The following is a 24,514-nucleotide window of genomic DNA, read 5'->3' as shown; positions in this document are numbered from 1 at the left end:
AGGCCAAAAACAAGACAGTCAATTTCAACCAGAACTAAGGATAAAAATGTGTTCAAAGTGATGCCATGGGAGCAGGCCTCAGCTGCAGCGAGAGAAATCAAGACAAGCCGATGAAGGAGGCAGTGCATCAGAGTAGCGGAGGACAAAGGCGCAGCTTACCCAGTTCTGTTATCATTTGTATGTTGGTTCCACTGTTTTTTTCCTGACTGAATGAAACCAAAGGCAGTAGTTTGCCAGGCTTAGCTAATGATGATAAAACAGTGTTGAGGGGAGACAGTTATTGAAACAAGTTCAAAGCCAGAGAAAGAGAAAGCATAAACGAGAGTATCATGTCAAGAGTGGGATTAGAAATCTAAAGGTAAAGTGTCAGGATGAAGCGCTTCTGTGAGAACTCCATGGAACAGTTCGGCCGTGTTTGTTCATGATAACGCGGATGTCGTGCAGGCTTAGGTATCTACTGCACTGCAAATAGGAGAAAGATAACTATGAACCATTTAGGAGAAAAATACGAATCGCTCTCAACGTGTTTTTCAACATGTTTCTTGTGTAATCGCACATATTCCAACACTAAGACTGCAGGCCTGATTTAACAAAAGCTTGTGTACAGAATCTGCTGATAAAGTTGTTGTTTCAAAAAATAGCGGTGAATTACCTGGGATTGCATTTTACGCTACCTTTAGGCTAAAAATTTTTCAAGCTGTGCAAGGAACTTCAAGTTGAGTTATTACAACAGAAACTTTGTATAGTTTGATCCACTGAACAGATGACAGTATGCTGTGTGACAAGAATATGAGAAAGAAATGGATGAAAAAAGAAAGGAAAATGATTGGAGGAAAGCCAAGACTTCAGGTGATGCAGCAATGAAAACCGCTGCAGCTGAAGAGTGATCAACCCATGTGGGTTTTTTAAATGGCTGATGGCCAATGTATTTATATAAAAAATATAATGATGACAAAAAGATATACATTTAACACAGTTTTTACTTGGAAATTACCACAATTTTATATATATATAAAATATAAATATATACACTACAGTTCAAAAGTTTATGGTCAATAAGATTATTATTATTTTGTGTGTGTGTGTGTTTGAATGTAGTCTCTTATGTTCACTAAGACTGAATTCATTAAAACAGCTGTTTTCTATTTTAATATATTTTAAAATGTCATTTTTTCTTATGATGCCAATCTGAATATTCAGCAGCCATTACACGAGTATTCAGTGACACGTGATCCTTCAGAAAATATTTTAGTGTACTAATTTGGTGCTCAAGAAATATATATTATCATCAGTGCTGAAAACAGTTTTGCATTTTTTTTTACGTATCGATCGTTCCAAAAGAACAGAATTTATTTTAACTAAAATTCCTATGTAACTATCTAAATTATTGTACAGCCATTTATAATAAATTCTAAAATGTATACATTTCTTTTTAGGAAAAAAAAAACTGCCCCCACACTTCTGAATGGTAGTTTATACCAACAATTGAAATTCATTTTATTTTATGAGTGATTTATGTGTGCAACGTATTCCTTTACTTACTAAGGGTGGGCATGTTTTTTTTAATCATTTATTTTTTTTATTTTTCATGAAAAACATTTTAGATATAGTTTCCTGTCAGCAATGAATATTCACAGGAACCAATTCACATCACTATAAACAATTCAGCTCATGTTAACTACACTATTATCATGTCTACAATTCTTGAGAGTATTATTAGCTTGAATATCCCGCTTTTACTTCTTGAATTACAGAAGGACATTGCCAAGAGGCTGAAAATATCCTCTCAACTCAAAGTCAAAGTCTCGCTTTTAAATTAGTCAATGTCAAGTATTAGTCAATGTCTTTAATGACAGATGATATGGAGAGCGTTATACTGATTATTCTTGAGTTGCTCTTTCTTCTTTTTTGAATATTTGTTTCACCTCTACTGATATGCCAGAAACCTTTAGTAAATCAGGCCCCATGTGTCCAAGATGTAGGACTTTGCAACCCCTCAGGGAGAAGGACTTCTGGATCTCGTGTTAAGAGGACAGAAGTACATACGTGTATGTGTGCGTGTGAGGAGCGTGTTTTGCATGAAGTTTTAAGTGTCTGTGAGGCCCTTTATTTTTTGCAGCCTTTCTGGTGTAACTCGCTGTAATTGGGTCAGTGGAGAGTTGTAGGGAACGGTCTCTGGTGCTTTAGTGCCTTCTGAGACCTAAAACTTTCATGAGTCCCCCCACCATGGGAATAGTGCCACCCTCATTGTTATTTATAAATGGATCCATTTTGCTACTACATGCTTTTCACTCCCTATAAGTCTAGGTCCCTTCCAGTGCATTAAAGGCACAACTGATGAGGATGCGACACTGACCAAGTCTGTGAAATATTCAGGTGCGCCATTACACACATCACAGACACACACTTCATAAGGAACACATCAGCGTGGCTTGATACGGGAGTTTAGATTCTAATCACACTTGACTTTGACATGTAAGCAGTATGACTGCAGTCGCGTCTCACCGAGTTCAGTTATGATCGGGATGTTTGATCCCGTGGTGATGGATGCCTGCCGCACTAAGCCGTGCACTGGACTGTTATCTGGGGATGACCTATCCATCCCTGGAGGTGTGAAACCTGGAAGAGAAAGAGGAAAGAGACTGTCACATTTCACTCCGCTTATGGTGCCAAACCAGATTCAAGGTTTGCAATGGTGACCAAACCAGTAGCTTAACAGTCACATAAGATTTTCTTGGTATAATGCTAAATGTAGTGAACATATAGTAGAGTTTGTGGTGGCAGGATACGAGCGGACCGTCACACCAGTCCAAAACAGTGAAATACAGATCCTCCGCTTTTAAGGGTCAGCTCAGGCATATTTAGCATTTGCTGCCTTCCATCAACTAGCAGGTATAAATTTTATATGCTGTTCATTTTGTTACCATAAAACTGGTGAAGTGGATCCTGAAAACCTTTTATGTGAAACGCCATGAAACACAAGCAGGAGTGACAAGAGTATGAATTCACATGACTTGACACTTTTGCATTTCCTCAAGCTGACAAGTAAACACTTTAAATCAGTAATGCTATATGCATAATGCATTGGCCCTGTTTTGACATCCATAGACTGGAGAAAAATGCAAGCGTATATTTTTTACAGTGACAAACATAATGTGGGGAAAAGATTCAGGTCACAAAGTTTTTAAAGGGCTGCAGGATTCTGAACAGGGGTTGTCCTTCTCAATGGGGAAGTTCAATAGACTAGCTCTCTGTAGCTCTAAACAAAAGAATATACAACAGAGTGAATAAGACTTCATCTTAAATGTACAGAGAATAATTCTGTCTCCTGTTGTGTGAATTGTGAAGACATCAGATATGCAGTGACAGTCAGAGTCAACCATCTGGCATACTGAAAAGCATTTTAGCATCAGCTGATAAATAAGAGCAACTGGATACCAATAAACAAGAGCAATGTTACTGTTGATTGTACTGGTTTTCTCTCTCTCTCTCTCTCTCTCTCTCTCTCTCTCTCTCTCTCTCTCTCTCGGTATTGGTATTTTACACTTTAAAGCTTCTGAACAATTCAATGCAAGAATATTCTGAATATACATGAATATAGAATATACATACGAGAATATTCTGATATTAATCAAAATTTGGTCATATTCTGTCATAACCAGATTAAGACAATATTCTGATCCCTATGAATAAACTGCTGGTTTGTGCCCTTTTTGTGCCTATTTTGAGTCATAATATTAGAATATTGATTAAAACTATTGTTAATTTCAATAACAAAATGATAAACAAAGAAAATGATAAAAAAAGATTTATTTTATGACGCCAAGACGAAGACAAAACAACACTGAACAATTAAACATTAATAGTGACTAAATCAATATACAATATCGCTGATGTGACTAAAACGACGTTTAAAAAAAAATCTGCCAAAAAAATCTGCCATCAAACCTTCTCAGTGACTAACTGTAGATCTAAACTGAAATCGATCCAAACATAAATCTTGTCTATATTCTTTGCAATTGAAGTTGCCCGAAAAATGCACTTAAGCAACTTCTGTACCACAATACAACGCTTTCTGTTGTTTTAATAAAAAGACAGTAATATAACTTGGTACTAATATTAACAATGTCACTGTTTCAGCTTTTGAAAGAAGCTTTTGAGTTTTACATAGTGTAAAGAGGGTGTTTATATTTCTGATTATTTAATAAATCAGGAAACTACATAATGTAAAATAAAACCATGGACATACTTAGATGAAAGTGCAATAATTCTGTAACAATTCATGAATAACAATCAACAGTCATGATAGGTAAACATGATTATAATTTTGAACAAATTAACTGTGATTACCAGTTTCACAATTATGCAACACGACTAAAATGTGACTAAGATTTAATTGACTAAAAGTACTGTAGACTAACAGCCTTTCCAGAATTGAACAGAAGAAATAGATTGTTTGTGTTTACAGTAGTTTATACAGATTATTTTTATTACATTTTTACAGAAATATCCCAATATAATTGAATCATGTTAAAACTGTCTACTATCTTTTAACAATTGACATAAAAAATAATTAAATACAAATCTAGTTTAAGGCCGTTATTTCAAGCCGAACCACATTCCACTTGGTCTTGTGCAACTGTGTGCTTATTGTTGCACATCGATCACACAAGTTATACACCCTTCAAACAGACATACACACAAACCTTAAAGTCATGCTCTAAATTCTGCCTTGTGTTGTAGTTTTCAATGGTAATGCATTATGTAGCTTGGACTTTGTGTACTTTATTCAAAAACCCCTAAAGCACTTCTAGTAGTGCCCTGTGTAGTACTTTCTCCTGGCAAAAGGCTAGCTGATTTATTCAATAACACCTTCTGCACAAGTTTAACAAGCCTCACTGAAACGACGAGGTGCTGAGGGCAAGAATATTTACAGAGATGATGTGGTATGATGTAATTTGTTACACCTCTATCTCATAAAGATTTTAATACAATCATTTTTTAAATACATTTCTTATATGGATCCTTCTGCCTTAAAGAAAATTAAATTATGATGTGTAATCATGTAACATTAATAATAATAACGATACTACTAATAATAAATAACTATGTCTGCCCATTTGGAACTACAATATGGAAGCAAAATTAATCATTTGTTATTTCTATTGGTGCAAATGTTTACTTGTGAATAATCTGAGAACAAGAAAACTCTTCACTGCGGGATCAAATATGTTCTAATATGCTCAGTGTTAATGAAATACATCTTTATTACACACCATTGCTCTGCTGTTGATCATGCCAGATGTTGAGTTAAATTTATTGAGAGCGTAGTAATGAGCACATGGAATCAGTGCACAGATTTCCACAGAACTAGAAATGCCCATCAGTCACAAATCTCTGCACATCCCCTGCCTCTCCTGCAATTTTATTTAATACTAATTTGATTATGTGTTCAGTCACCATTAAGGATGCACTACTCTCACTTAATACACTTTACGATGTTTAAATCCACAGAATTCCCCAAACCTAGCACAGATATTGCAAACAGATTCCTTCTGGGCCTGATAATAGCATATTCCTCAACAGTATGATTAAAAGCTATAATCATCCAGCACAGAGGGATGTGCTCTTCCCAACACTACTACACACTGTTCAGCGTGAGCCTTTGGGACAATTATGGACACATTTCATCTAAAAGCTGTCATTCTGAAGCTTTAAATCCATCTTTCTGTGCAAAAAGTGGATACTCAATAATGGTTAAAATGTTAATTGTTGTGGGCCAGCTTGTGCGGTGTGTGTAATTTACGTAATGAAGAGCAGCTGAGAAAGTGAAGCTGCTGATTTGTACAGTCTGTTTAATGATGATGAATCCTGATGGGCACAAGAGGGTTACATGTTTATCCGAATGCATAAACAATCTGTTCGAGTCAATTTGTCGGCAAACAAATCTGCCGCGGTCCAGCAATTGGAGGCAATCTGCACAAAAACGTTAGGGATGCTTTTTTTTCAGAGCTTTGATTACAGGGGAAGGATATAATACACACTTGCTCAAAATTGCAGGCGTATGCTAATAATGAACATGCATATTCATAAAATGAAAAATGCAAAAGACACTTATATAATGTTTGCATGAAGTGTCTAGTTATTGATTAGTTTCTAGATGCACAAACATATGAAACACGAGTCGTGCTTTTATCCCTTGATTTATTAAACCATTTTGGCATATAATTGGACCTTGTTGTCTTTGAAAGCACACAGTAAATGATTGGTTTCACAGTCTAAAGCTCTTGAGGAGTATTCTCTATGCGCTGAAGTATTCTTGGCCACTCCTTACCTTGGGAATTAGCCTGCAAGACCCCAATGCTGTCATCAAACTGCATAGATTTGATGTTAAGAGTCGCCAAGATGCATTCCTTGTCCTGCAGTGAAGCATCGTCGATATTGTTCTGATTGGCTGACAGGATAACGCACATGTCACAGAGGTTGATGTTGACGGCCCTTAAATCAGCTCGACTTAATGGCGTACCTTCAGCGGAGAGAGAGGGGAAAGAGGAAGAAAGATGGAAACAAATTAAAGATGACGCAGGAGCTCAGGGAAATTAGTTAACAAGTATTTACTTTTCTAAAGGCAGTGACATTCAGCTGATCTAACTATGTGCTGAGGGAAGAAGAGATGTGGTCTAATCTAAAATGCTAGACTTTGCTGACGGGGGCTTCGTTTTTTTAATACACAGTCAAGCTAATGCTAACAAGCACTACAGGAAGAAGCAAAGCCTGAGATTCACACGGCCAAGAGAAACCAGAACATCAACACTTGAGAACAAATTGTGGTGGCACTTTTCAGAGCAGAAAGCTGGTAATGTCTTACTCCTTGAGTGATATGAACTCATAACATTTACAGATGACCTCTTTTCTCCAAGTGTAAAAACTCTATGTTTATTTCCAATGCGTGTACTCACAGGTAAGATGGAGACTTTAGGGAAGTTGTGAAGGGTTTCCCACTCTCTTCTCAGATAATCTAACGAGCCCACAAACACGATGGGCTTTAGCTCGTGGTAATGGAAGTTGCTTGCTCTCAAAGGCATCACCAAGTTTCGAAGCCCCACTAAAGCTGACGTGACATCTCCAAATATACAGACTACTACATGTCCACTTAAAACCGTCATGGAGGCCTCGCTGCGTGTCTGTGGTGAAAAAGCCAGAAACAAATACGACAATCTCATCAGCAAGAATATAATAAGAACTCATCTACTGCCATCCATTCAAAAACTGCATGAGCTGCAGAAGTTTTTATATTGTTTAAAATTAAAAAGGGCAGAAATTTTAAATGTTGTATTTAATTGATTGAAATCTAATCACATAATAGCAATTAAGTTTGAATAAAACTATATGGAATTGTGAGGGAAAAAGCACATTAAACAACAATAATTAAAGAGAGGAAACAATATCATTATAGAAAATGGCAACAGCATTTATGCATGTTCTAGCACATTATCATCAAGCATCATCAACAGTGTCTAAGTGAGTAAAATGCATCTGTTTAGGATACTAAGATTGGATTCAATTCATTTAGTAAAAGCAAATATATACTTACCCCCAAAATACTGTCATTAAATAAGTTAAAATAAATCAATGTGCTCAAGGCATATACATAACATGAGCAAACATGTTAGTGATGTGTTCCATTACTTTGATCATAGGGGGAAAATACACTGTTCAAAATTGCATTCATATCCTAATAATAAACATACATATGAACAAAATGCAAATTCTGACATTTTCCTTTAGTTTCATAAACACATTTAATGTTTGCATGTGTCTAAATGTCTAAAAGTTCACTGTAAACAAGAGACAAGAGTGAAATAAATGTCACACTAACATTCTATTGTAACTTATATAATTATTGTTTGTGTAAATAAATAAATTATATTAATTTATTTATATATATTATATGCTTGCCTAGCAATTAATATTTCATGATTGCAAGCTTTAATAATACTTGATTCAGTATTACATTTTATCATGATATTGATAATGCAATTCAATGCAAACAGTTTCTGTGTTTTTTTTTTTTTTGCATTGCGTTCAAGTGGTAAAAAAAAAAAATGAAATTACATTGTAATCATTTATAAATGTTATTAGTGTGGTATATATTTTTTAGTTGTTGCTCTGATTTATTTAGGGCAATGCATCATGGTGCTGTAAGAACAGTGAATTTATTTTATAGGATGTTAATAAAAATATGCCATTTTGTCATTTACCGTTCTTAAGATGTCAATTTGCTAAATTCTGAAAAAAATTTAATAAAATAAAAAAAGATCCTCTGTCATTTCAATCTCCCCTCAACATTCTTGTGACTAGGTGGTGCTTGGAGGGTTTTGTCTGACTTTGTAAAGCACTTTTAAGACACGTTAAAATTGGCAATAACACTACCGTTATGAAGATACCTACCAGAATGACCTTCTCAATATCTTTGGACGGACACCAGTGAAACATTCCAGTAGAGTCGTATCTTTTCACATTAGCATCCATGTTCTCAATCTGCTCATTTCCCGGAATGAGTAGAGGGTCGTGTCTGAAATAGAGCATAAGAAGGAGAAAACGTGTAAGAAGAAAACGCTTGCCCTTATTTGCAAATGCAGGTAAAAAAAAAAAAAAAAAAAAAGCGGGAACACTGACAGTGGGAATTTATCTTCTGGGCTTAATTGTGACATTTGTCAAAGGACAAACTTTCAGCACATCTCACCAGACGTCTATTGACAATAAATAAGCAGTAAACAGGCCTGTGCTGACATAGCTCGTCATTGTCAGATTGAATTTGTGCATTGGACTCCATCATAACGGCAGCTCTCTCTTGGCTGCCAAGAATGCGGAGTCATCAAAGCGTCCGCGCCGGTGACAGCACTGGAGTGGAAGAGATGGAGCCGGAGCACTTCAGTGACTGAGTGGCACCAGAATGGAGCGCCAATTACCGGCTTTTATTCCGCATCACTCCTGACGTGATGCGTCCAACGGTAAAAGCTTTAACAGAGCCGCACTTTAAATATTTTAGGAATTTGCCCAATCACATTTTGCTCCCCCAAACTGAAGGCCATTAATGTTTCAGCAGCGTGTCATGTCCAAACAGGCTAACCTATATCAGCGCATCCTGCAGAAGCTGATCTGGGGGGCATGTTGACCGTGAAAGAAGTTCCAGCACTCGGGCACAGCTTGCATTCAACCCCTTTGAAAGCTTTCTAAACAGCTTGGTAGCAGAACTATACGACTGAAAACCTGAATTCACAAACTAAACGTGTGGCCATGTTCATTTGATGTCTGGTCTGGGGATGTTTGGTATGAACAGCAACTCGAAAAATTGTGGAATGGCGTTTTGAATTTGTTATTGTTGCATTCTCTGCCTCAAATACAAATTTCTTGGTAGTATTCAACATGGACATGGTATTTAATATACTCCATAAAGAATACAAGAAATGTGTGTGTGTGTGTGTATATATATATATATATATATATATATATATATATATATATATAAACCTAAGACCTCTTAAAATGTTTAATATAAACATATACTCTTATCATTAATTCAAAAAACTCAAATTATTGCAAATGTGATGTTTAATTTTTTTGTAAACAAAAACTAACATCATCTGTCTGTGTAAACATTCAGTCATTTGTTGCACAATTTTATGCAGAATAAATATATTGTCTTAGAATTGTCCAATCTTTGCAAATTAGTATTAGTATATGTGATGTATACTTAATATTTACAATATATTTGTAACAATTTAGCTGACAATATAAATTCATTAATATTGCAATGACTTTAAATGTCTAATTCTTTGCCATTTATTTCCTAACAACTGTCAACAGACCAGTTTGGGATCCCTGTAAGTGCTGAGAAACTGAACATTAAAGAACAAAAAATAGGCACGGTTTTATTTGCAAGAGGTGGAAGCACCACCAAAAATAATAATATTTTAAAAATAAAAATAAAAATGCATAAATACTGTACAACTACTGGTACAACATACAGTGAATTTCATATACTGATAAAATATACTGGTATATTAAAAAAAAAAAACTTTATTCTTTTATTTTGGCTGTTGAACCAGTTCCTGAGTCATGTGCTATGTGTGTATTTTATTTTAAGGTATGTTATAATTTGTCTGCCTCAGTGACTGAATTGATACTCCAATATTTCTGAAGTTTTTAAGAAAAACCACAGAACTCTTGTAAATGCAAAAAACTGTCAACTAAAACCCACCGTGCAGCACATTACCGGGCCTGAGACAGGCCAAAAGGCTGCCTTTGAGGAAATGGCCTCAGGGCAGACAACAAAGCCCCATCTCTGAGATGTGGCTGCAGGGGAACATGCTCTCTCTCTCTCAGCCTGCTCGACCCGGCTACTGCTGATAATATCATCCACAAATTAACAACCATTTACAAAGGATTTCAACAAACAAAAAACATGAAAGCCTATATTTATTTAAACCAGTCTTGTCTGGTAATATATGTATGTATACAGTATATATATATATATATATATATATATATATATATATATATATATAAAGGACAAATAAAATGCATGTGATGTAATTTAACTGATATAACAAAACCGTGCCTGTTATGCCTTGTTCTGTAACACGCTGTAATTAACACAGCACTAAATGAGGTTTGTAAATTGCATTAGCCCCTTGTTAATCACACTAATAATGAATGATGGGACCTCTGCTTCACCTTCCATATTTGCATAACATCAGATAATATGCTGGAAAATTAATTTACACCTAAAATAACTGCACTGACATCTGAAGATAAATTTCAAATTCAAATACTGCATATGTAAAGTTCAACAATGGATGTGTGGAAGTAAAAATGTGGAAATTCTGGTCATATTTCCTCTTTTTCTCTCTCACCTTCCTAAGCAGGTTAATTCAGTAACACGATCCTCTGAAGTGCTGTTTCGACTGTGTTTGATTGCTAAAATATCACATCAGAAATGTGTCAATTAGCATGCTTGCATGAGATGATATCAGGCTGTGTGCAGGTGTTAATAACAGTGAAAGCATTTAGTGCTTTTACACCCCGGCTGAATATTTCATTATGTGGCGCGTGTTTCACCACTCACTCTGCAGACCTCTGTCATTTCAATCTCCCCTCAACATACTGACTGGTGCAGTGCACCTCTGCCAAGATAGCTATCTCTCACCCGCTGTCAGAGCCGCCTGCCAGTCACAAGCACAATCCAACGCTCCACACCACTCCAGAATAAAACATCTGACGTTACTCGCTGCTGCAAGGGAACCCGACAAATGCATTGTGACTTCCTACAATTAGATGTGTTGTGTCTCATTTGACGTGTTTAAGTGTAATATTGTTGTTGCATAATATTTCAGAGGTTCTAAATATACTTTTTTGAAATATAAAATTCTGGAATTTTTAAGATTATTATATGGTCAGTACTCCATTCTTCAGTGTCACATTATACTTCAGAAATCATTCTCAAATGCTAATTTAAAATATTGTTGGTATATTTTATCATAATAGTTCTTTTTTTTTCATTTTTAATGTTGAAAACAGTTTTTGCTTTTTAATATTTTTGTGGAAATCATGATACATGTTTAGGATTCTTTGATGAACAGAAAAAAAAATTATTTGAAATATTATTTTTGTAACATTATTAAATGTCTTTACTGTCAGTTTTTTTTTTTTTTTTTTTTTTGCCTAATTTTTCTTAATTTTACTAAGCCCAAACATTTGAGTGGTTGTGCATCACTGTTTCAAAAAAGTATAAACAGAAAGCAAAAACTGTTTTGAGCATTTATAATAACAAGAAATGTTTCTTGAGCACCGAATCTGGATATTATAATGATTTCTAAATGATCATGTGACACTAAAGACTAGAGTAATGATGCTGAAAATTCAGCTTTGACATCACAGAAATAAATTGCATTTTACAATATATTAAAATAGAAAACATCGGTTTTAATTATAGTATTTTAATGTTATTATCTAAGAGTATTTCACAATATTACTGTATTTTTGCCAAATAATTGAATAAATGTTGCCTTGGTGACTTGTTTCAAAAACAAGAATTAAGAATTGAAAAAATAAGAAAGAAAAGTTTAGAATGTTCCAAAAACACTCAATTTAATCTGAAAATAAGAGGCCTGGAGTACTTTATAGGAAACTAGCAGGTTCCGTAAGCAAGACAGAAAGTTCTCCATTTAATTGGTATGTCCAGAGGAGCGTCCTAGACGTGCATTTGGGGAAAGAGAGAGCGAGAGAGAACAGAAGTTGCCCTGAGAGCCGGGTGAGCTGCTTTTCAAACAGCGTTCAGCTATTCCAGCGCATCACTCGGCAGTCACTGGCTCCCCGAATCCCTCTCCAGCAGCCTATGAAAGCAGCTCCTCGCTTTGAAAATTTTCCCTATCATGCAAACTGACAAAGGCATACTTTTCAAAAACCCACAGCCAATCTGTTGATCATTATTTATTTACGACGGCCTGGAGGCGCAGAAGCCTGTAAAAACCATACTTGATATGGTATACGCTGGCTGTTTTTCCCTTTCCTGCTTGTTGAATAAAGTATCCCTAAAGCTCCCTCAAACAATCGCTTTTCATTGTGCATAAAACACACCATGTAAAGGCGAGGTATTTAATGTATGTTGTAATATATTGACAAGGAGGGCACAGGTTGAGGGAGTCCACGGGTCTGTCTTTGGTAATTTTGATGTTTCGCTGCAGGGCTCTGGCTTGAAAAAGCTTACACCTAGAACAGAGGACCTGTCATCCAGTACCCAAGAGCCAGCTGAACACACAGGCACCCTAAAGCACAGAAAACTTTGACACCGCTTTGAAGCGTTTCAAAACAGGGTAAATAATTCCCAAGAATTATTATCACTTGTAGATCAAAGAGTCGATGCATACATTACATGGCAAACGGGGACCTTCAAATCTGCTCTGAAAAACAGTTTTGTGCTGTAAGTTGAGGAATAAAAACCAAAGATCCTTCTGAGCAATCGCTGAAAGCCATTTTTGTTTCATTCCACTCGCAGTTTATTGTTTAAAACCGAGAGCGAAAAGAAACAATTGAACATTGATCATTTTCACTTGGAAAGCAGACTAAAGGGCGAGATCCCCTGCAAGGCTGACAGTTTACAGTATGTAAAATTCGACATAATTGCTTCTTTTGGGGGGAGATTTATGTTAGAGACCTCTGTCTGGGGTACTTATTATAAGCTACAGTGAAATGCCTTGTGGGTGGCACACAGATGAAAAAAAAAAGTAATACAATATTATGTTAAATATAAAAATGAAAAGTAAAAAATAAACAAAAAATCCCTCATTTTTTTAATTTTTAATACAATATGTAAAAAATAAAATTAAATATTGCATTTAAAAAAATAAATAAAAACTGCTATCTCGTGTAACAAATTTTAATTAAATGTTACATTTTACAACTATTACTACAATATCTGATATATATATCCCATTATTTCTGTGATGCAAAGCTGAATTTATATATATATATATATATATATATATATATATATATATATATATATATATATATATATATATATATATATATATATATATATATATATATATACATATAACTTTGAAAAAATAAAACTACTATGTTGCAATGTAAAAGTTTACAATTATTATAGTAAAAATAAGCCTGCAACATAAAACTGGGATTATCTACTGAGAGAATGTGACTGGCTCTGCGCTAAATTACAACACAGTTTTTTTGCAGTACAAACATACACACAGTCAAACATGTTGGCTATCACTTTGCAGAAAGTTGTCCTTTCCTCTAAAACCTTCAGCAACACTTTCTTGCTCCACGGCGTGTCTCTGCATTTTTTACAACCTCTGCATAAACGTCTCCTGGCCACATGGCGGAAAGCAAGTCCTTTTATCAGTCAAAATCAATTAGCAGCATTCTAATTCCAGCGGACAGGATAAAAGGAAGGTAATATTTGAATTCATTTTTGATTGCAATGATACATTTCACATATGGCCTTAAGTACGAAAAACACGCCTCACAGGGGTTCCCACAATAGATGAAGAGCCCCGAGGCTAAGTAACCATGCTGGCGTCTCTGATTGGTTGGCACCGTCATTAGTGGCACCGCTGTTTAAGAACTACATGTGGACGGGACTGGGGGGAGATGACAGCTGAGACTTTAAAGCAAGAGTATTTTTCAAACAGCTTTTCATAGCTGCTTTCATGACAGAAATATTTCAGCTCTATCATTAACCGCTGACAGGCTGACAGCTCAAACGCCTCGGCCTGAAAGGCCTGCTCTCCCCTCCCTCCCTCTCTCTCCCTCCACACTTTCTTTCTCCTTTTCCACTCCTCCTACTCCCACCATCCCAGCACCATCCGTCCTGTCTTTCCTTTTGAAGGCTGGAGGGAACGTCTTGAAATCAATGTCTTACCTCATCATTTTGGGTGAGCAGTTGGGTGAATTTCGCATGCCTCCATTGCGTTGCTTCTTTTTGGGCGACAGTGTTGACGGATGCTCATCTTCGACTGCAAACACATGCAAAGAGTGTCAGACTGTGGACAGCTGGGATTGTCAAGTGTGCTGGAGATGACATATTAAAGAACACAAAAGCCAACACTCAATCAATCACTGCAAAAAACACTCAAATCTGTGAAGACCTCCAAAAATAGAAAGAGAACAGTGTTAGTATGGACAAAAGTACACTTAAAGAAAGCAAGTACAGACCTGAAGGACAACCATTAAGTTTTACACCCTGTTTTCCATGAATTTTCTTTTCAAAGAGTTGGTTTGAGCGATGTGCGTGTGTGGGGATTTATTTAACAAACTCTCTTTTACCTCTCGGTCATTGTTTGGAGGGCATGAGCTCAAACAATGACAGAGGGGAAGAAAAAAGAAAAAGAAGAGTAATTTGGTGTGTGTTTTTTAATGGATGACTACATGGCAAAATCAATCCTCATCACTCAGAGAGCCGTGAGTGATGGCTCCGCTGTGAGTCTGTCCCCCGTACCACAAGCACTCTCAGCGCTGAACAAGCACCCTGAACTGAGTCTTCTCTTACTGAAACGCCTCTCCAGAAGGACGTTACTGAGGGGACTGTGAATGTCACAAGCTCTCTGCTTTATAAACACATCATGTGCGAGTTTTAAAGCTGCCTGAAGGTTGAGCTTAATCTGAGATGTTATGGATATAGTAAGGTGAAATATTCAAAAACTATAGATTTACTTAAAGGAATAGTTCACCCTAAAAATCATTTATTCACTCATGTCATTCCAAACCTGCATGACTTATTCGTTTAAGGATTTGTTTAATTTTGAAAAATATTTTGAAAAATGTGCATGCTCCTTTTTTACACATATAGCATCAAATTCTGGTCTTTTCATCTAAAGTTGCCATATCTGTCAAACTGAACAACTTAAATTTGAGCTTTATTTTATTTATGGTCCTTTAACAGCTTTGGTCACTGTATGGATCAGAAAAGCACGTCAATTTCCTCAAAATTTCTCCTCTCCTATTTTTTAGTGAACTGTTCCTTTAAGTTGGGGAGAAAGTGTTCAAGATGTTGTGATAAAAACTATTAAATATTTTCTGTCCTGGAATTTTATGTATAATTTCCATGTATACCACAGCAAAAGGTTTTTTTTTTTTTTTTTTTTTTATTTCATCAAATTACTTAATATTTGTTATGCTCAATTGCTATATTTATATTATAAATCTTTTTTATTTATATTTGATGTGATACCAGATACAGAACCCAACATGGTCTGATTTGTATTGGAGACAAACTAGTCACAGAAACCCAAACTCTAGAACACTGCAAGCTTGCTTAAGTGTGGCTCTGTTAGAAATTCATCAGCACAGCAAAATATTAGAGACAAATACTGCAGACGCATATACTTGTAGGTCTCTAATTTCCCTTTGTCATCTAATTGTTCAAATGAAAAAAGACAAATTAAACAAAAAGTCGCTGTCTGTGTCTTTACCAAATGCCAGTGCTTGACATTTGCAATTACACTGCAGAAGGAGCAATGTGAGACAGTAATCAACTTTAAAAATATCACTACTGATAAGATGGTGGTGCAGTGGCCCTTTGTTCCGTGTTATGGTTGAGCGAGTGGCCTGGCTGGGCCGGACCGCTCTCTCCTGCCCTTGCTCCTCCAAATTAGGCAGCTGAGATTTACGAGCTACAGTGGTGCCCTTCAGTAAGAGGCTTAACAATGAAATAACTCCACCTGCAACACGGCCATTTCAGCAAGTCTCTGCTTGTTCCAAATTACATTACAGCACTTTTACAACCTCAATCAAAATAGGATCAGCCCACCAAAGTGTGATTGCTGTTCCATACCACGGGCAGCTATAGCCCTCGTTTTTTTGTGTCGCTGATCAGAACGATTGAGTTAGACATCTTTCTCCTCTGCTTCAGACAGACAATGGGCTGAAGCATGCTTTAGCACACAACAGAGATATTTGTTTTGTTTAATTTGTTCGCTCCTGTTTACTATAACACTGGACACTTTGTAAAATTTAGGGTGTTCATAACAACTGACTTAGGTTTAAAACTCTGAGACCACATTGAAAATTACATTTAAACTAGGGCTGCACAATAAATATGTATTTAATTTCCACGCCATTCCAGGTATAAACAAGGGCTGCACAATAAATTGCATGAGATTGTCATGTGCATCTCCTCAGTAAAGCTGGTTCTGTGATTAGTAGTAAATCTCCATCACGTGCGTTCAGATGGAGCGGCATTTAATACACAGAGCCATAGTTCACTGACAAGCTATTTAAACCTGGAATGGCATGGAAATTAATTACATAAAATAATATGAAATATTTAAGATATGAAAGAAAAAAAATACATTGGTTTAGTTCTGATAGTTCAAGACCACATTGCAAATCGAATTTAAACCTGGAAATTAACCAGAAGTAAAAAATAAAAAAAAAAGTAAAAAGAATATTCAGATATATTTAAGATATTTAAGAAATTACGTAATGATGTGAAATAAATCAGAAATATTTATGCAATGAAAAAAAAATATTTAAAATTACTATAATTCTGAACAACTTAGGTTTACACACATTACACACACACAAACTAAGTGTTGGGGCAGGGGTACATTAGCCACTAGCTGCTCTACATGCATGCAGCAGTGACTGCAGGGACCCATGCAGGAGGAAGGGGTTGTCTGCGGCAGCAGTGACTAATGCGTCCTAAGGTGCCACCTACAGTGCGTGGGGGTGAGCGTGGAGGACAAGGTGCTGGGGCAGTAGCGGTATTTTCCTGGTAGGCTGCGGGCCCGGTTCAGAACAGCCAGGCTCAGACGTGACTGAGAGGGCGGTGCCGGAGGGAGAAGACTTCCTTTACGGTTATTAACAAGAGGTATGGCAGTCGTGGAGCACTCTATAACCGGCAGCACACTGGGAAGAGTGTTGGGAACAGCCATGCTGTTGGCCAGTTTGATTGAGCGGTTTTGAAAAGTCGGTATAACTTTCTCCTTTACTGTCAAACAGTGAAAGACAAAAACAGGAGAGATGACGGTGAATTGGGTCAGTGAATTGGGGAAATATCAATATGAAATAAATGTTTTTCTCTAAAACACATTGGCCACAATTAATGGCACCCTTTTATTCAATACTTTTTGAAACCTCCATTTGCCAGTTTTACAGCTCTAAATTTTCTTCTATAATGCCTGATGAGGTTAGAGAACACCTGACAAGAGATCAGAGACCATTCCTTCATCCAGAATCACTCCAGACCCTTTAGATTCCCAGCTCCATATGTTGGTGCTTCTTCTCTTCAGTTCACACCTCTCATTTTCTATAGGGTTCAGGTCAGAGGACTGGAATGGCTATAGCAGAAGCTTGGTTTTGTGCTCAGTGGCCCATTTTTGTGTTGTTTTTGAGGTTTGAGTTTGGATTATTGTACGGTTGGAAGATCCACAAATGGCCCATTCTAAGATTTCTAACAGAGTCAGTCACTTATCGATTTTTTATCTGTTGGTATTTGATAGAATCAAAGATGCCATGTATCTAAACAAGATGTCCAGGACCTCCAGCAGAAATATAGGCCCACAACATCAAATATACAGCAGTATATTTCATTGTACACATGGGGTACTTTTTATCCCTGTGTTCACCAAACCCATCTTGAGTGTTTGTTGCTAAAAAGCTTTTTCCCATTTGAAATTCCAGTCGTGTCTGATAACTGAATATGCTGGAGTTTGTTTTTGGATGAGCGAGGATAATTTTTCTTGAAACCCTCCCAAATAACATGTGGTGATGTAGGTGCTGTTTTTAAGGTTTTCTGACCCCGAGACTCAACTATTTTCTGCAATTCTCCAGCTGTGGTACTTGGAGAGTCTTTAGAAACTTAAACTCTCCTCCTCAGACAATATAGACACACGTCCTCTTCCAGGCAGTTTCGTAACATTTTATGTTGATTGGTAATTCTTAATTATTGCCCTGATGGTGGGAATGGGAATTTTCACTGCTCTAGCACTTTTCTTAAAGCCACTTCACTAATTTGTGAAGCTCAATTATCTTTTGCTGCACTTCAGAAATATATTCTTTGTTTTTTCTCATTGTGATGGATGATTAAGGGAATTAGGCCTTTGTTTTCCCTACTATTTATATTTTTGTGAATGAGGAAGCCGTGGCTGGATAATTTCATGTTCATAATCACCCTGGAGTGCTCAAAATTGCGAATATGAATGGGAATATACTTCAGAGATATTTTACTCATAAGAATTTCTAGGGGTGCCAATAATTGTGTCCAACGTGTATTTGAGAAAAACATTTATTTCATAATTATATTTCCCCCATTTTAAATTCTTATTATCCAATAAAAGGTTAGATTTTTGTGAATTTTTAAAATAAAAGATGAAAAGGATTAACAATGTAGATTAATTTTCACAGCCTTCTTTGATCATATTTACCAAGGGTGCTGATATTTTTGTCCATGACTGTATGTATTCTTTAATCATATTCACCAAGGGTGCTGATATTTTTGACCATGACTGTTCTATGTGTAAACAGCAGAAATTGAAGAATCAATAGGCTTCGTTAACCAAAATTGTATTTATTCGCTTGGTTGCAGAAAAAAAAAAATCCACATTGTCGAAGTCACGCAGATCATTAACAGCTGGTCTATGGAAATACAGTACATCGGATAGGACATCCAAATGCTCACTTATCATTTATCCACCACAAATATGGCTTATTATAGTAAGCCATATTTAATATAATAAGTAGTATTTAATATAATAAGTAGCAGCAATGTTACATGGCTCAATCTAATGTTAACCTAGAGAAATGTGCACTGCTTAAGTGTGTGTGCGGAGAGTGGAAGCTGAACAGTAGCTCACTGCAGGACAGATGGAGGTGCCGGTGCGCTCACTTGCTCTTAAAATACTCTGTAATTTTTGGTTATACAGATAAGAGTAATACATCTTTCAAATCTGTGAAGACTCTACGTTTATTTGTGTGTACTCACAATAACAAAAAAACACGCTTTTGTAAAATAATGAAAGCAAACAGGATGCCCTTTCTTTCGTCTCGGTCTCTGTGAACTTGAGCGCAAAACTCTGTGTATCTTTGCCTTACAGACATTAAAAATATATCTATAGCGAGTGAAATGTCTACTTTAAAAATGAACCAATTAAAAATATAGGCGCATCCACTACTGTGGAGATGACGAAAAAGCACTTGTTTATCAGTGAATTATTAAAATGTAAATGCAGCCTCCTTACATTTTTTCCCTGACACATTCATAATCATAGCTTCTGCGGTGCGCTGTGGCAAGCTTTATGCATGCATTTGAGCACTTATTAGGCTTTGTAGGCAATTAAAGGATCATCATAATGATTTAAATTGTTTATTAATAAACGTGCGATTAATCGACTAATGCTTAAAATGAACGACTACTAGTCGACCAGAAAAATCCTTAGTCGAGGGCAGCCGTAATATATATATATATAAAATACAGAAAGCAAAAAAAAAAATATATATATATATATATATATATATATATATATATATATATTTTTTTTTTTTTTTTTTTTACTATCATGTATTATTAACAAGTGAATATAATGAAGCTTTTGGCAAGTCACACCACATGACATTACAACCTGAAATAAACTGGTTAAAAAAGGTAAAATTACATAATATTTTAAGAGGCTGTAAATTAAGAAAAAATCCCTGGTTAAAAAAATAACAATAAAATAAAAAGTATTTTATAAGATTTAAAATTGCTTTATAAAAGTCACCTAAAAGCACATGCCATTAGTGCTTCTAAACTAAATATATTATGATTAAAACATTGACGCATTCATAATTTATCACTGAACTGCATGAGAATCACATAAATATTTGAGAATGAAAATACAAGTTGACATGATTTTCATTGTTGCGCCATTTATTTCCCCCTTCGATTACCATTTACAGACAGATCCACAAATCTGTGTGCCATAAAGGCAACCGCCGCATATTTGAATAATTGACGATGACCCCTCAGTTTTATTAAATACTACTTAACCACATGGCAAGCGCTTTAGGTGAAATGTTCAATATGACATTTGCTTTTCCATTGCTAATAAACATTAATTAATTAGAAGCACTTTCTTCCCCGCCCGCTCTGCGACAATACAGAACAAAGCACGAACATACTATTCCTGATCACCGTCACAACGAATCAGGTCACAGTGCAGGCAGAGATGTGCTCACACAAGGGAACACAGCAATCTCTTTATGTTCTGCCTCAATATACAGCAAAGCCATGTTGAAACAACATCTAAAATGTGTGAAAATCAATACTTCACACAATACTCGAAAATGTCTTAGATTAAGCTGCGAAAAGGAGCAAAATAACAACAATCTGCAGTCTGACAGACAGGAGTATGCGGTGTGTATAAGAGACCTAAAGTGTTACACACAGGGAGTTATCAAGCTCACTGCCTGCCATCCCAGCCATAAGACTCCAGCCTAATGCTATCTACATAAAAGGCAAGAGGTTAACCAATATCTGGTGTAAGTGGAAAAGCAGTTTCCGCCCGCTCCCCAAACCTTGCTCAGAGCAATAAATAGATGGTTATTTCTGCCGTCAGCTGCCGCATAGATTTAAAGACCGCCACAGATAACTCCTGGATTCATCTGGCCCCTGTCAAACACGAGTAGCATTATACAGAGAACATCCGCTGTGGCACTTTCACTGTGGATTTACAGTAATCCAGAAGGCAACTGTCCTTTTATGAAATGCAAATCCTGTGACGAGCCGCAATTGTGCATTCTTATCAAGGCCATTGTTAAATTATAGAAAATACATCTGTGAGAAAATGGATTTTAAAACTTTATCTAATTTTATGGCTGCTCTACATAAGTTAATTCGGCATGCATACACTTTGCAATATTTTAATCACCTTAAATTCTTCTAATTGCTAATAATATTAGCATAATTTAATTTATATTAAAAAAATCATACTTTTTAAAATAAATTTGCAGTTAAGATTATTTTTTTGTCCTCCAGATTCAGAAATATAACACAAAACATTTAAAAATGAAATAAAAAAAAAGATAACTTCAGCCTATAATTTGCAAATACATCAGGTTACATTCGAAATGAAACTTAATAGCAATAAAGCTAAAGCTCTCTAAGCATTTGTCCCTCATTTGTCCCTTGTCGACTCATTTTCCTAAAACACATTCAGCTGTGAACCAAACCCCAGACTACCACTGCGATCCCATTTTCCCTGGAGTTGTAGCGCCATCTGCTGTTGGTGTCATCACAATACAGAAACACGAGCAATACCTCACAGCATTTCTAGCTCTTCAATCATCCCTGCAAGGACACAGAGCTCTTTATGCAACATCTGGATTTCATATGGATCCCTCTATTCAGCACCTGACCTTTCTCATGCACATGTTTTAAAGTTGCAACCCCTCTGATGCATTTGACCAGAATCCAGTGCTGAGAAACTATCATCACGGCCCCCCTTTCCCATCAATCCCTTCAATTCCAAGTAATCTACAGAGAGCTGAGGATGGCAGCTTTTGTGCTGTAATGCTAGTGGAGGTAAAATCAAAAGCAAAGAGGGAATGAGGAAAACAGAGAAGTACACTTACGTGATCTGACATATCTGTTAAACTTATATTTGGCTGAGGGGAACGCAGAGACCAATGAGAGATTACAGAGAGGAAGAGAGAGAGAATGAGAGTGAGACAGACAGCAGAAAGACAGTACATCACACTTGCACAAGGACAGAGAAGAAGAAAAGTCAAGTTAACAGCAGTTAAAAAAAGAGGTTGATGAAGATAATGATATAAGCAGGAGATGATTAAAGAAAAAAAGAGAGATGATTGGTGGAGGGACTGGATTAAATGAAGCAATGAAAATCAAGCTGCCTATTCAGTGTTTCCACAGCACAGATCCACTTTAAAAGTCAAATGTTGGATTCCCGTCCAAAGACTTATGACGAATATACAGCCCAAATCCGACCAACCTCACAACGATCATTATGATATTTGGAGTTCGGTTGGCGAAAAGAGAACGCTTTGATAAGTCATAATTTTATCCTTGACACTCAATTTGATGAAAACCAGTGAAACCGATCAAACAGATGTCAGCAATCTTGAGGCTTAAGCAAACAGTTAAACAACAAATTACAGATGTTTCCCATCACATAATTGCTTCTGTAAAAATTAAACGCTGCCGGCTGATCATTTTTGATCGGTAATTACTATCTTGTCAACTGCAGATGAACGCCAAACCATAGGCATGGCATGCTGGGAGAATCAAGATTATTATATGCTGCAAACTTGTGACAAAGCAAACAACATAAGTCATTAAAGTGAAAATGAATTGATGTTTTGAATTGATGTTGTTTCTGTAATGTGGTGTATTTCTGAGTGAAACGATTTTAATATTAAGTATTGTAATATTTCAAAAGAACTAATACTGCAGATGTTTTGAAATTACCAAACATATTTCTATATTAAATACTATATTAATACATCAATATTTTATAAAGACATTTTCTAAAGAATATTTTAAAAATGTAGGGTGAGACTTGAGTGGACCTATTGGTAAATTAAAGGGTTGCTATTTAGATACTGGTTATTTTATCCAATAGCCTGTGCAGCCTAAATGGCATAACCTGCAAAATTTGGAAAGTCATTTTTAGAGTAAGATCAGGCCAATTTGATTAAACATTATGAGGCCAAACTATTTCTGCCTTTGGACTAAGGAGTTCTGAATCATTTAATATAAGACAAGGGATGCGTATTAAGCAGGTAAATAGTGTCGATTTTGATTTCATGTTAACTTTAAGGCATATGTTGCATATATATCCGGGTTTGTTGCAGACAGTCATAATGCAGGATGTGTTTGGATGCATTTAGGCTGCTCTGTACTGCTGCCCCCATTGTTGCAAAGTATAATCTTTCGTTCCGAGTACTGTATCTGATGCCATAAAGGTCACGGCACAGGCCCAGGGCGGGGCAGTGACACAAGCACTCAAGCAGGGGCCCCGTGCCGGTCCTGGCATATGTCGCTTGCGATCTGCGATCGCAGGAAGAGCCGGCCGACTCTCTGGCTAGCATCTGTCCTACACGGTGGAGGGGATGACCGGCCCTGCTCCTGCCTGGTGGTAAGGAACTGTCAAGTTGAGTTTCATGACACACCAGCTGAGCTGGGGAAATGAAAATGCAAACATAATTTTCATGTCAGGCTGCATAAGAGCTGACGGTGCTGAGTTCCACCCTGCAAGGAGCAGACGAGATCTACTCTCTGGGCTGTGTGGCCCCGCCCTGCCACTCTCGTCACATCCTCGGCAAACTCCATAACCAACCGGAGCGGGCAGGAGGAGAGGAAAAAGAGAAGAGGAAAAAATGCCCCGAAGACTCCAAAAAGCCGCAACCCCTCTCAGTGTGCCAGGCAACTGTTGTTTACAAAACAGGCATGCCTAGGATTGCCCTGCTGGAAACTTCCTAGTGAAGGCTCATAAGTTCAAAACAGGAATTAATACCCTTTGTGATGCTGAGCACCTTGAGAGTCTTTAAAGCTTGTGTAATGAGGGGATAAGTCTCGGCAGGTGGAGCGGAGGGACTGTTATTGTCATTGTAACTTAGAGTGGAGGCAGCTAACTCACTCGTTCAGGATATTTGCTCCCTAAAGCCTGCACTAGCAGAGATAACAAACTCTTCTTAATAGTGTGCAGAGCACCAGAGCTATAATGAGTGCTCCATTGCTCCCTACTCCTTGTCAGCGGCTCTCGGCTTTGACTGCAGTCAAAAGAGAGCAAGAAAGACATAGTGTCAACTTCTCACGCATCTCATTTTCATACTAATAATTCTTTGTTTGGTTTTGGCAGAAAGGAGCATTAACATCCTGAGTGATACATGCACAGAATCAGAACAAAAAGTGCACGAGGGCTGTTTCAGAAAGCACCCATCAGGGAACATTACTCCTGTAAGACAGAGTGCATTTACTGCCAAA

The 24,514-nt window shown here is 36.7% G+C and overlaps 1 protein-coding gene across 22 annotated transcripts in view; it reads right to left on the bottom strand.

The window, feature by feature from the left end:
* LOC109101175 (calcium-activated potassium channel subunit alpha-1-like) overlaps positions 1-24,514 on the bottom strand; it is a 214,843-nt gene that overhangs the window by 12,225 nt on the left and 178,104 nt on the right. For 12 of the 22 annotated variants that reach the window (XM_042736487.1, XM_042736486.1, XM_042736492.1 and 9 more), the window contains 6 exons: positions 14,456-14,549; positions 8,452-8,575; positions 6,960-7,184; positions 6,335-6,527; positions 2,506-2,619; positions 160-243 (listed from right to left, as the gene is read on the bottom strand). In XM_042736487.1, the coding sequence (XP_042592421.1) occupies positions 160-243; positions 2,506-2,619; positions 6,335-6,527; positions 6,960-7,184; positions 8,452-8,575; positions 14,456-14,549 (834 nt within the window). The remainder of the gene's footprint in view (positions 1-159; positions 244-2,505; positions 2,620-6,334; positions 6,528-6,959; positions 7,185-8,451; positions 8,576-14,455; positions 14,550-24,514) is intronic. The other 10 variants (XM_042736491.1, XM_042736497.1, XM_042736501.1 and 7 more) reach the window with 1 other exon arrangement.

This window comes from Cyprinus carpio, chromosome B13 (genome assembly GCF_018340385.1).
Source record: "Cyprinus carpio isolate SPL01 chromosome B13, ASM1834038v1, whole genome shotgun sequence".
Taxonomy (NCBI): domain Eukaryota; kingdom Metazoa; phylum Chordata; class Actinopteri; order Cypriniformes; family Cyprinidae; genus Cyprinus; species Cyprinus carpio.
Note: the sequence above shows the minus strand (reverse complement) of the source record. Positions and strands in the feature narration are given on the sequence as shown.